Raw genomic sequence first — 11,790 nt, 5'->3', positions numbered from 1 at the left:
TGACTGTGCAAAAGGTGACGAAATATACGCGAACTTTTATTATACATAAATATAAATTCAAGTAAAGTTGCTGCAGTGTGTGTGTTTGTGTGTGATAGAGGTGGCAGAGAGAAAAATATCATTTTCTCCACAAACACACTTGAGACAACAATGCCCCTGAGATAGAATAGATTTATTAGCAAGAGGTAATCAGGAAACATACATATTTGTTGTATTTTTATAAAACTGGAAATATTTCTCAAGCCGTGGAAATAAACATAAGGGTTGAAAGATAATTCTCATACCACTGGGTATTGCTAACAGCAAAACGTTTGTTAATAATTCATTTATAAGAGTATGTGCACGTATAAGTGTATACAGTATATATAAGTATATATATTGTTTTAATATTGTCTGATAGTGTTGCATGCCTGCCACATGAGCTTTAAATATTTCTAGACTGTACATGGTAAAAATACATACAAATATTCACAGAATAAGCACTACATCACTATATTCCTGCTAAGAGAATGATTATAGACAGGATTACAGTATATGCAAAACACTTTGAAGTTGTCTTCTACCTCTAAGTCATGGTTTCAAAATCACAATTGTTGTAGCATTTTGTGTTAAAGCTTGGGATACAATGCTTTTGAGGTGTACTTGACACTGTTCCACATTAAGAAATATGCAGGGCTGCATATACAAACTGTACAGAATACATTTCTGCAGGTGAATTAACAACAAAGTACAAAATACTTCCCTGTGTATGTATCCCCTTCCCTTATACTAATACTACAAAAATACCTTTTGAATGCTGCAGGCGGAGTAACTCATTCACTTACTTTTATCATACTCTTAACAATGCATTTAACAGAGTGATATACGGTCACGTTCCACAATCACTGGAACAGGAACAGCAAAAGGACATAGATTGTCTTTGAATTATACAGTATAATAGCGGAACAACCTTGCACTGTACACGAATATCACAAAGCCTAAAAATACTACAATTTCAAGGGTTTCGCTTTATTTTTCTTTAAAATGTGTGCTCCGTTTATATTAAATTGAAAGCAAACGAACATGTGGTTTAAAAAAGGGAAACAGCTACATATCATTATACAATGGCATGCTCCAAGAATAGCAGCAAAATGGTTAACATATTCCTCCCCAAACTCCCCACTGGGTACATACTGGTTGAATCCACGTTGTTTCCATTTCATTTCAATGAAATTCTGTTGAACCAATGTGGAATAGACATTGAATTGACAACTGTGCCCAGTGAGTCATAGTGAAACAAGATGTCACCAACTAATCATTGTCAAACTGGAAATACACTTGTATTGGAGATAAAACATACACTGGCTTATTACTGTCCCTTCAAATTACATGGATTAATAGAGCTTATTCTGCAAAACAAAGTTGAATTCATGGCTACTTGAATTACCTTTGAAAATATATAGCATGAAGTTTGATTTAACTGCCTGTTACAATGAAACATGCAACAGTAATGAAATAAAGCTACAGATATTGTTAATCATCTTCTAGGTTACAGTAGGTTGTATTCACACAGGACTTAATAAAATTGTTTTCAAAACAAACCAGACTTTGCTGGTTCTTAGATTAAAGCTTGTCGTGTGAACATGCCCTTATTAGTTATTTATTTTCAGAGCAGATTCAGTACTGTGCTGAAAATCAGTAACTTCTAAGAGCAGGTGTTTCTCGTATCAGGCAAGTGTATTATCTTGTTACGTAAGAATCATTCATGATGACAAGACAAAGCTCTGTGATGCTAGTGACTTTCACATCTCAGTCACAACTGTGACAGGATGACTCAAATGTTGATAGATACAACAAGCGGAAGCAAATAAACAAAGCAGAACTGAGGCGGAATTGATAGAACAATTCAAGGAACACTCATTGGTTTAGCCACATCAATTTGGGGTAAGAAAATGTCAATGTTTTACCTGGTTTGATTTTTACAATGCTACATCAGTTGAAGATAAACACATCTATTTGAGTAAAGAGAACAATCTTTCCTATGTACAATATGATCCTGGCAGCATGTGTGCTTACAGGAAGTGCAAAGTCCACAGTATGAAAAGATGTCAATCAATTTAATTGGTTAAAGGACATACCATTATACAAGATCATTGTGACTTTAGTTATCACCCTAGTAAGCCCAGTGAAATGGTCCTTGTTGCAGAGGAAAATGAAATATTTCAACAACGTGAAGATTAAATTAACATTTGTACATAATACTTCTAAAAACAATACACGTATGAGAGCAAACATGTTAAACATGACTTAACACCAGTTATTGTATATGTCTACTGTGTATGACATAGTTCCTTAACAGAGAGTACACTTTGGGAAACTGTCATCCTCTTCAGTTGTTGACTTTAGGCTCAATTCTGAGAGAGGCTTCATACAGGCTTTCTTCATCCAGAACAGAGCTGTTGTCCAGCAAATACTGTGCTGCCTAGACCAGGACAAATATACAGTTTCAGCAGGTTGGCTACTACTACGATAATCTATACGATGTGACAAATACGGACACTCAGGATTTCCCTCATGGCCATTTTCTTTTGTTTCTCTATATGTACAATATAAAATAAGTTCGCATAAAAGAGCTTTAAAAGTTTACCATTGGCTGATGATCAATCTTGTATGCCGTTTGCTGGAATTGTCTAATATCTCTGATGATATGGGAAATCTGTAGAGAGAGAGAACAGAAGCCATGTATACAATACAAAGCCATAGAATACATTTTAATATCTCTGTAACATTACACATAGCAGAGACCGCTGACCATCCTCATCTTTGAGAAGTTGACTAATTTGTCCTCAGTGTAATTGGGTGTCCCCTCCTCAATGAAAGCCAGATCAGTGAGGTACATCCCCAGGTATGGTACACAGGGAGGGTCACAGCTAGAAGGAAAAACAGAAGAGTAGGATGTCACCAATTTGATCGATCCACTGCCTGAATGGCCAGCATCATTGTCTGATACACATTGGCTTTTGTAGTTATTAGAACAACCAGAAGAAACACTCACTTCTTTAAAGCCTCTCTTAGGTTTTTGAACCTCCCCTCTGACGAAACCAACTTCTGCAGCTTGTCAATTACGGTTTTAGTCTGAGGGATAAAATAAAATACTGTTTAAAATAATATTATTTTGGAAAACACCCAGGTACAGTATAATCAACAGTTAAAGTGATGTGTAATCTGTAATAAGCAATAACGATTCATAGGTCTGTGGTGTCATAACAAGCTGTTTATAATAGTGTATTGAGGTCCTAGTGCAATGATAAAACATGTAGTAATATTACTAGGACCCCGCTATGAGCCCTCAGTGAGCTGGGTGTGTGTAGTGGGAAATGTGGCCACCTGCTTGGACACTTTGAGCCAGGTCTTCTTGAGACGGAACACAGAGCTGCGGTTGAGGGAGGAGGTGATCTCCAGCACAGCGTTGTAGTTATGGAGACAGCGGCAGATGTCCGCCACCGCCACCCACTTCTCCATCACCGCCACCCGTGTGGTCACGTCGTCACAACGCAGGATCTCAGTGGCAATCAGGTTACTGATCTAACAGAGGCAAGACAGACAAGGAATAGCCATGTTCCTAATGCATAACAACCAAAGCCACACACTAATAAAAAGTGAAAATGTACAGTGGTAATATGTTGGAAGATGGGCGTTGTTGGCTGCATACATCATTGAAATGCTTTGTTGTTTTCATGATATATGGTGTCCTTTCATTCTTGTCATTCTTCATCCAGCCTTGACCAAAGAACTCTCTGTAAAACAATATTGGAAGATCAAGTAGAAAAACAATTTATTCTCATTAATACAGCATAGCTTTTGTTTAAAAATCACTGTCTCCCATATTGTACAGTGCATTCGGAAAGTATGCAGACCCCATTGACTTTGTTACGTTACAGCCTTATTCTAAATTTAATTAAAACATGTTCCTCATCAATCGACACACAATACCTCATAATGACAAAGCAAACCAGGTTGAGAATTTTTTGCAAACTTATTACAAATAAAAAACAAATACTGTACCTTATTTACAAAAGTATTCAGACCCTTTGCTATGAGACTCGAAATTGAGATCCGGTGCATCCTGTCCATTGTTTGATATGTTGCTACAACTTGATTGGAGTCAACCTCTTGTAAATTCAATTGATTGGACATTATTTGGAAAGGCACACATCTGTCTATATAAGGTCCCACAGCTGACAGTGCATGTCAGAGCAAAAACTAAGCCATGAGTACAAAGGAATTGCCCGTTGAGCTCCGAGACAGGATTGTGCCGAGGCACAGATCTGGGGAAAGGTACCAAAAAACAAGAACACAGTGGCCTCCATCATTCTTAAATGGAAGAAGTTTGGTACCACGAAGACTCTTCCTAGAGCTGTCCGCCAAGCCAAAATGGAGCAATCGGGGGAGAAGGGCCTTGGTCAGGGAGGTGATCAAGAACCCGATGGTCACTCTGACATAGCTTCAGAGTTCCTTTATGGATATGGGAGAACCTTCCAGAAGGACATCCAATCTCTGCAGCACTCCACAAATCAGGCCTTTATGGTAGAATGGCCAGATGGAAGCCAGTAAAAGGCACATGAGTGTTGCCAAAAAGCACCTAAAGACTCAGACCATGAGAAATAAGATTTTTTTGTAAAACATTTTTTACCCCTTTTTCCTCCCCAATTTTGTGGTATCCAATTGGTAGTTACAGTCTTGTCTCATGGCTGCAACTCCCGTACGGACTCGGGAGAGGCGAAGGTTGAGAGCCGTGCGTCCTCCAAAACACAACCCAACCAAACCGCACTGCTTCTTGACACAATGCCCACTTAACCCGGAAGCCAGCTGCACCAATGTGTCAGAGGCAACACCGTACACCTGGCGACCGTGTCAGCGTCCACTGCGCCCGGCCCTCCACAGGAGTCACTAGTGCACGATTGGACAAGGACATCCCTGCCGGCCAAACCCTCCCCTAACCCGGACGACGCTGGGCCAATTGTGCGCTGCCCCATGGTCACCCGGCTGCGACAGAGCCTGGACTCGAACCCAGAAGCTCTAGTGGCACAGCTAGCACTGATGCTCGGGAAGCCACCAAGATTTAACTCTTTGACCTGAATGTCAAGCTTCACGTCTAGAGGAAACCTGGCACCATCCCTATGGTAAAGTATGATGGTGGTAGCATCATGCTGTGGGGATGTTTTTCAGCGGCAGGGACTGGGAGACCGGTCATGATTGAGGGAAAGATGAACAGAGCAAAGTAGAGAGAGATCCTTGATGAAAACCTGCTCAGGACCTCAGACTGGGGCAAGGGTCACCTTCGAACAGGACAACGACCCTAAGCACACACAGCCAAGACAACGCTGAAGTGGCTTCGGGACAAGTCTCTGAATGTCCTTAATTTGCACAGCCAGAGCCCGGACTTGAACCTGATCGAACATCTCTGGAGAGACCTGAAAATAGCTGCGCAGCGATGCTCCCCATCCAACCTGACAGAGCTTGAGGATCTGCAGAGAAGAATGGGAGAAACTCCCCAAATACAGGTGTGCCAAGCTTGTAGCGTCATACCCAATAATACTTGAGGCTGTAATCACTACCAAAGGTGCTTCAACAAAGTACTGAGTAAAGGGTCTGAATATTTAAGTAAATGGAATATTTAAATAATTAGCAAAATTTTCTAAAAACCTGTTTTTGCTTTGTCATTATGGGGTATTAACTGTAGACTGAAGACAAAAAAACAATTTAAATCCATTTTAGAATAAGGCTGTAACATAACAAAATGTGGAAAAAGTCAAGGGGTCTGAATACTTTCCGAATGCACTGTGTGTATGTATCATCAGCTGTGTCACTCAGTGTCACTCACTCATATGGGATGACCTTAAAGACCAGGTGGTCCAGTAGGGTGAGCTGCTCTGCTATCTCCAAGGCAGAATGGCTCTCAAACGCTTCCGCCTTCCCTACTGATGCCTAGCACACACACAGCGCATCACCGGTAACCATTCCCAAGACGTGAGGTATGACAACTACTTCACTATATTCAAACATTCCTGAGACACATACTTAACATACGTATGTCAAGGAGAGATTGTCCTCCTTTGACTCAATTGCCATTTACACGTGCAGTCATCCCACTCACCAGCTGTGTCACCTCCTCGAGGCTGATCTGATTGTCACCTGGGTCCTCCTGTGTCAGGGTCCTAATAGACCATACAACAGAGTCAAGTATGTATTTATAATGTGTGTTTCTCTTTACTCTGTACATAGAAGCCCTATAAAAGTGATAGCCCATGTATTCAATATTAACAGTGTGTCCATAATTTATTTTATTTTTTATTTCACCTTTATTTAACCAGGTAGGCTAGTTGAGAACAAGTTCTCATTTGCAACTGCGACCTGGCCAAGATAAAGCAAAGCAGTTTGACACATACAACAACACAGAGTTACACATAAACAAACAGAATCAATAAACAAACAGAATCAATAATACAGTAGAAAAATCTATACACAGCATGTGCAAATGAGGTAGGATAAGAAAGGCAATAAATAGGCTATGGTGGCAAAATAATTACAATATAGCAATTAAACACTGGAATGGTAGGATGTGCAGAAGATGAATGTGCAAGTTGAGATACTGGGGTGCAAAGGAGCAAGATAAATAAATACAGTATGGGGATGAGGTAGATTGGATGGGCTATTTACAGATGAGCTATGTACAGGTACAGTGATCTGTGAGCTGCTCAGACAGCTGGTGCTTAAAGCTAGTGAGGGAGGTAAGAGTCTCCAGCTTCAGAGATTTTTGCAGTTCGTTCCAGTCATTGGCAGCAGAGAACTGGAAGGAAAGGCGGCCAAAGGAAGAATTGGCTTTGGGGGTGACCAGTGAGATATACCTGCTGGAGCGCGTGCTATGGGTGGGTGCTGCTATGGTGACCAGTGAGCTGAGATAAGGCGGGGCTTTACCTAGCAGAGACTTGTAGATGACCTGGAGCCAGTGGGTTTGGCGACGAGTATGAAGCGAGGGCCAGCCAACGAGAGCATACAGGTCGCAGTGGTGGGTAGTATATGGGGCTTTGGTGACAAAACGGATGGCACTGTGATAGACTGCATCCAATTTGTTGAGTAGAGTGTTGGAGGCTATTTTGTAAATGTCATCGCCGAAGTCGAGGATCGGTAGGATGGTCAGTTTTACGAAGCTATGTTTGGCAGCATGAGTGAAGGATGCTTTTTTGTGAAATAGGAAGCCGATTCTAGATTTCATTTTGGATTGGAGATGCTTAATGTGAGTCTGGAAGGAGAGTTTACAGTCTAACCAAACACCTAGGTATTTGTAGTTGTCCACATATTCAGAACTGTCCAGAGTAGTGATGCTGGACGGCCGGACAGGTGCGGGCAGCGATTGGTTGAAGAGCATGCATTTAGTTTTACTTGCATTTAAGAGCAGTTGGAGGCCACGGAAAGATAGTTGTATGGCATAGAAGCTCATCTAGTTAACACAGTGTCCAACGAAGGGCCAGAGGTATACAGAATGGTGTCGTCTGCATGGAGGTGGATCAAAGAATCACCAGCAGCGAGAGCGACATCATTGATGTATACAGAGAAGAGAGTCAGCCCAAGAATTGAACCCTGTGGCACCCCCATAGAGACTGCCAGAGGTCCGGACAACAGGCCCTCCGATTTGACATACTGAACTCTATTGGACAAGTAGTTGGTGAACCAAGCGAGGCAATCATTTGTGAAACCCAGGCTGTTGAGTCTGCCAATAAGAATGTTGTGATTGACAGAGTCGAAAGCCTTAGCCAGGTCGATGAATACGGCTGCACAGTAATGTCTCTTATCGATGGCGTTTATGATATCGTTTCGGACCTTGAGCGTGGCTTAGGTGCACTCATGACCAGCTCTGAAACCAGATTGCATAGCGGAGAAGGTACGGTGAGATTCGAAATGGTCGGTAATCTGTTTGTTAACTTGGCTTTCAAAGACCTTAGAAAAGGTAGGGTAAAATAGATATAGGTCTGTAGCAGTTTGGGTCTAGAGTGTCTCCCCCTTTAAAGAGGGGGATGAACTCGGCAGCTTTCCAATCCATGGGAATCTCAGACGATAAGAAAGAGAGGTTGAACAGGCTAGTAATAGGGGTTGCAACAATTTCGGCAGATAATTTTAGAAAGAGAGGGTCCAGACTGTCTAGCCCGACTGATTTGTAAGGGTCCAGATTTCGCCTCATAAGCTGAGGCGGCGGTAGTGCCGGTAGGTACCTGATGATGTTGGCGGCTGCTTTCCTTTCCTGGGTCAGCAGCTCCGGGTCATGCATCACTTCCTCCAGGAAGGCTATCACCTTCAGCTTCAGCTCAGTGTTACTCTCAAAGTCCTTGAGGTCAACACAAACACACACATAAGAGTTAACTGATTGGACACTATTTGACCTTAGAAGTAATGACTATGTATCTGGAAGACTTACCTGAGAGTGTTTTGACACCCAGTGCCTCAGAACATTCAGGACTCTGTTGGTTGCAGCCCTTCGGATGACAAACTCTTTGTCCCCATTCCTCTGGTCTGTTGGGAACCCTGGGGAAAATGGATCAAATATGCCATGTAAATATCACACCTACATTTTTAATTAAATAGATTTTTTTTTTCTTGAGAACAAAAATGACATTGAAGATCTCATGCTTTTGAAAATGTGGTGTACGCAAATTGTTCCATTGTGGACAAAACTGATGTTTAATACGCTGTGTACCTGTGCTAGCCAGGGACATGCGGCGGTACTTCTCCTTGGTGGGCGTGCCCTCATTGGCTCCTGCCGTGGCGATGGCGAAGGCGGAGGCTGCAGAGAGGGCACTGCGATTGTTGTTGTCCATCTCAGGGCGGCACGATGACATCACCGTGCCATTATTGTAGGAAAACAGGGAGAATTCTACAGGGAGATACAATATGGAGACAGTTATACTGGCCGTAAAATGCCATGAGATTCATTTTAGTGAACTTGATTGATGCAGTGTGATACCTTTACAATAAAGTAATGTAGGTATAAAATGGAGAGACCATAAAACAGAATTGCTGACATTATGACTGCACTAGGACAGCCACAAAAATTATCCATTAAAGTGTCAGCTGCATCAAATGCTCTTAATTGGTCTCTCACTACTACTTCAATAGGAACCGGAGGGAAATAGACTATAACCTGCTCGCTGAGATTTAAGAGGTTGTTGACAACGCTTAGCAACTTAATGGATCTTACCCCAAAACACATGATCTAGTTTGGCTGTGTAATTCATATTGTGTAACAGGACAGATTTGTTCATTTCTTTTGTTTACAGTAGAGGGCAGCAACCCAAGAGCACCACATTCTATCCCAGTAGAGCATAGAGACCTTACATGAGGCTTTGATATTCAAGATGGGTGTAGCTAAATATAGCCACCAATATCAGCATAATGGAGAAATTGACTGGTTTCTCATCACACTGTCTGCACACTGACTGACAATATACCGACATTACTGTGCGATTAATGAACAAATCAAATCAGTTGAGCTTTATGGTGAGAGTAATATAAACCTGATCTGAGTACTGTTAATGTAAATTATGTCAGGTTTCTGTTCACCTTTGACTTGGTACACATTCTGTCCTAAGAGTTGGGCAGGGCCGTGCACAGACCTGCAAGGGGCAGGTGCTCTGTAGCGAACATTAAAAAAATAGGGTATAGGCCTATTTATTTCTGCAACAACACACTCACTCATCACAAATTGTAAGCAAGCTAGTTACAGGAGAAGGGTGCAATTGCGGCACGCAACTTGGGTTGTTCCTGCATGTGGGCATTCCTGCATCTGCAGGAACCCCTCTTTATAGTTCTATTGATCCATTTCTTTGTGTGGTAGGCGGGGTGCTCCAGTACAGCAGGTGGCATTAATGCACGATAACGGATGCCATCCGCGATAAACCCCACAGAAGGGCCGGGGGCGACAATGGTAGCTAGCTATCCGTACACCGGTAGACAGTGTCCTTTGCCCCTGCCTGTCAGGTACTGTTTTCCGCAGTTCTGTTAACGACGGTGAGGGCAGGTGTTCAGCAGGCGGGAGCTTGATTTCTGCAGGAACCAACAGGGTGCACGAGGGGCGGGGCTCATGAAAGAACAAATGGGATGCTTCCAGGGGGGGCGCATGTAGGAACGCTCCGAAAGCCCACATGCAGGAACGCCCCAAATTGCAGGCTGCAATTGCACACTATTGAGTTACAGTGCCTCCTAAAGACATAATTGACATATGGAAGAGGGTGGGCTATCAGCTGTTCATTGATGTTGATGATTAATGTAAATAGCTCGATATCTTTTACTGATTGTGATTTACCTCTGCTGCCCGTATCAGCCAACCAGACCAAATATTGCTTATGATGTAGTCTAAATCAAGTGTTATCAAGTGTTAATCAAATGTAATGCTGCTGTGGCAGTACTGTTGATATTTAAACTAGGTAGCTAGCTACACACACTCAAATCGGTGACCGAATCTCTCAAGCTATGCATATTTGGATACCCAGCACCTCTTACAAAATAATATTGCCGTTTTAAAACTGCAGTAACTGCAGTCAACTGTGATATTTTGGACGCAGTAATTGCAGAATAAGTGCAGTTATAATGCATTGTACTACAGTTAAACTGCAATCTTTTTTCGTAAGAAGCAATCTCAGTACAGGGCAGACTGGGGAAAAAGGCGCAACCGGATGTGCGTGAGCTACATACAGGGCATATCAACAGATGCTACTGAACCAGAATCTGTGTTTACAAAGGAGACGTTGAATATGGCATTCTCATTTAAGCCCAGGAAGTAGCCAGTCAATTAGCCATTTACCAGCTTTTCAAGCTTAATAATGTCATACATTCGGTACTTACCAAAGAATGGAGATTCACTGAGCCACTATAGTCATTACTGCCGTTCCGGATGGTATGTACTCCCCAAAAAAAGTCTAAATAAAAAGTTACATGCAACCCAAAAAAATGCCTGTTTGAGCAAGTGCGCATTCACGTCTTCTGCACCTCCTGCAATATTAGTAATGGAATTAAAATACACTAAATAAAGAAAATATCAATAACTGAAATATACAATAACTGTAAAAACATACCCTATATCACATTTTATTGGACTTGTACACATGTTTTACAGATGCTTATGTTTCTCGCTCCAACAGTGCAGTAATACCAAACAATTGTCATGCCTACTCCTGCTCCCTTCCCCTGGTGCTCAACGTTGCCGGTTTACTAACCTCTGGTCCTGGCAACCATCATTGCACACACCTGCTAAGCACACCTGGTCTTCATCACCACCCTGATTACTCTCCCTTCATACAGCCTTCAGTAAGCCACAGTCATCAGGCAGTATTGGTTTTGGTCATGCTCATCCTTGTATGTATAACTTTCTGCACATGACTCACTGTGTATGCGTGACAGTATACTGCCTCAGAAATGATGGAAACTGCAGAAGATTAAAACATCTTCCTGCCTGTTGAAGAACAGGGTCATCTACTCCACCAACACCATGACCAGCTGGCTCTACTGGGTACGACCATGAAGGAGGTCCTCTGTGTTCTCCATCGCTTCGAGACCATTAGCGAGGTTCTCCATCTCTAACGGAGGGCCTCCTACCACAGGTTGTCACAATGGTCAGCGACGCCTGACTGTCCCTTCTGGAGAAGTATGACCGTACTCCATAGAAATGCCGTGGCGTCCTACTCCAGTGCTCCCTGTATTTTGCTTATCAGATGGGATCCCCACCACATGAGGTCTAAGGTTGCCATGGTCATTTCCCTG

The 11,790-nt window shown here is 42.3% G+C and overlaps 1 protein-coding gene across 1 annotated transcript in view; it reads right to left on the bottom strand.

Moving 5' to 3' along the window:
- Positions 1-157: 157 nt before the first annotated feature.
- Positions 158-11,790, bottom strand: part of rasgrf1 (Ras protein specific guanine nucleotide releasing factor 1) — a 34,240-nt gene continuing 22,607 nt past the window's right edge. The window contains exons 17-27 of the mRNA XM_071416799.1: positions 8,732-8,908; positions 8,453-8,559; positions 8,250-8,362; positions 6,137-6,197; positions 5,864-5,967; positions 3,692-3,776; positions 3,367-3,564; positions 3,035-3,114; positions 2,792-2,909; positions 2,627-2,695; positions 158-2,461 (exon numbers count right to left, since the gene is read on the bottom strand). Of these exons, the coding sequence (XP_071272900.1) occupies positions 2,369-2,461; positions 2,627-2,695; positions 2,792-2,909; positions 3,035-3,114; positions 3,367-3,564; positions 3,692-3,776; positions 5,864-5,967; positions 6,137-6,197; positions 8,250-8,362; positions 8,453-8,559; positions 8,732-8,908 (1,205 nt within the window). The 3' untranslated portion in view covers positions 158-2,368. The remainder of the gene's footprint in view (positions 2,462-2,626; positions 2,696-2,791; positions 2,910-3,034; positions 3,115-3,366; positions 3,565-3,691; positions 3,777-5,863; positions 5,968-6,136; positions 6,198-8,249; positions 8,363-8,452; positions 8,560-8,731; positions 8,909-11,790) is intronic.

This window comes from Salvelinus alpinus, chromosome 9 (genome assembly GCF_045679555.1).
Source record: "Salvelinus alpinus chromosome 9, SLU_Salpinus.1, whole genome shotgun sequence".
NCBI classification, from domain to species: domain Eukaryota; kingdom Metazoa; phylum Chordata; class Actinopteri; order Salmoniformes; family Salmonidae; genus Salvelinus; species Salvelinus alpinus.
This window is presented reverse-complemented; position numbering and strand designations above follow the sequence as displayed.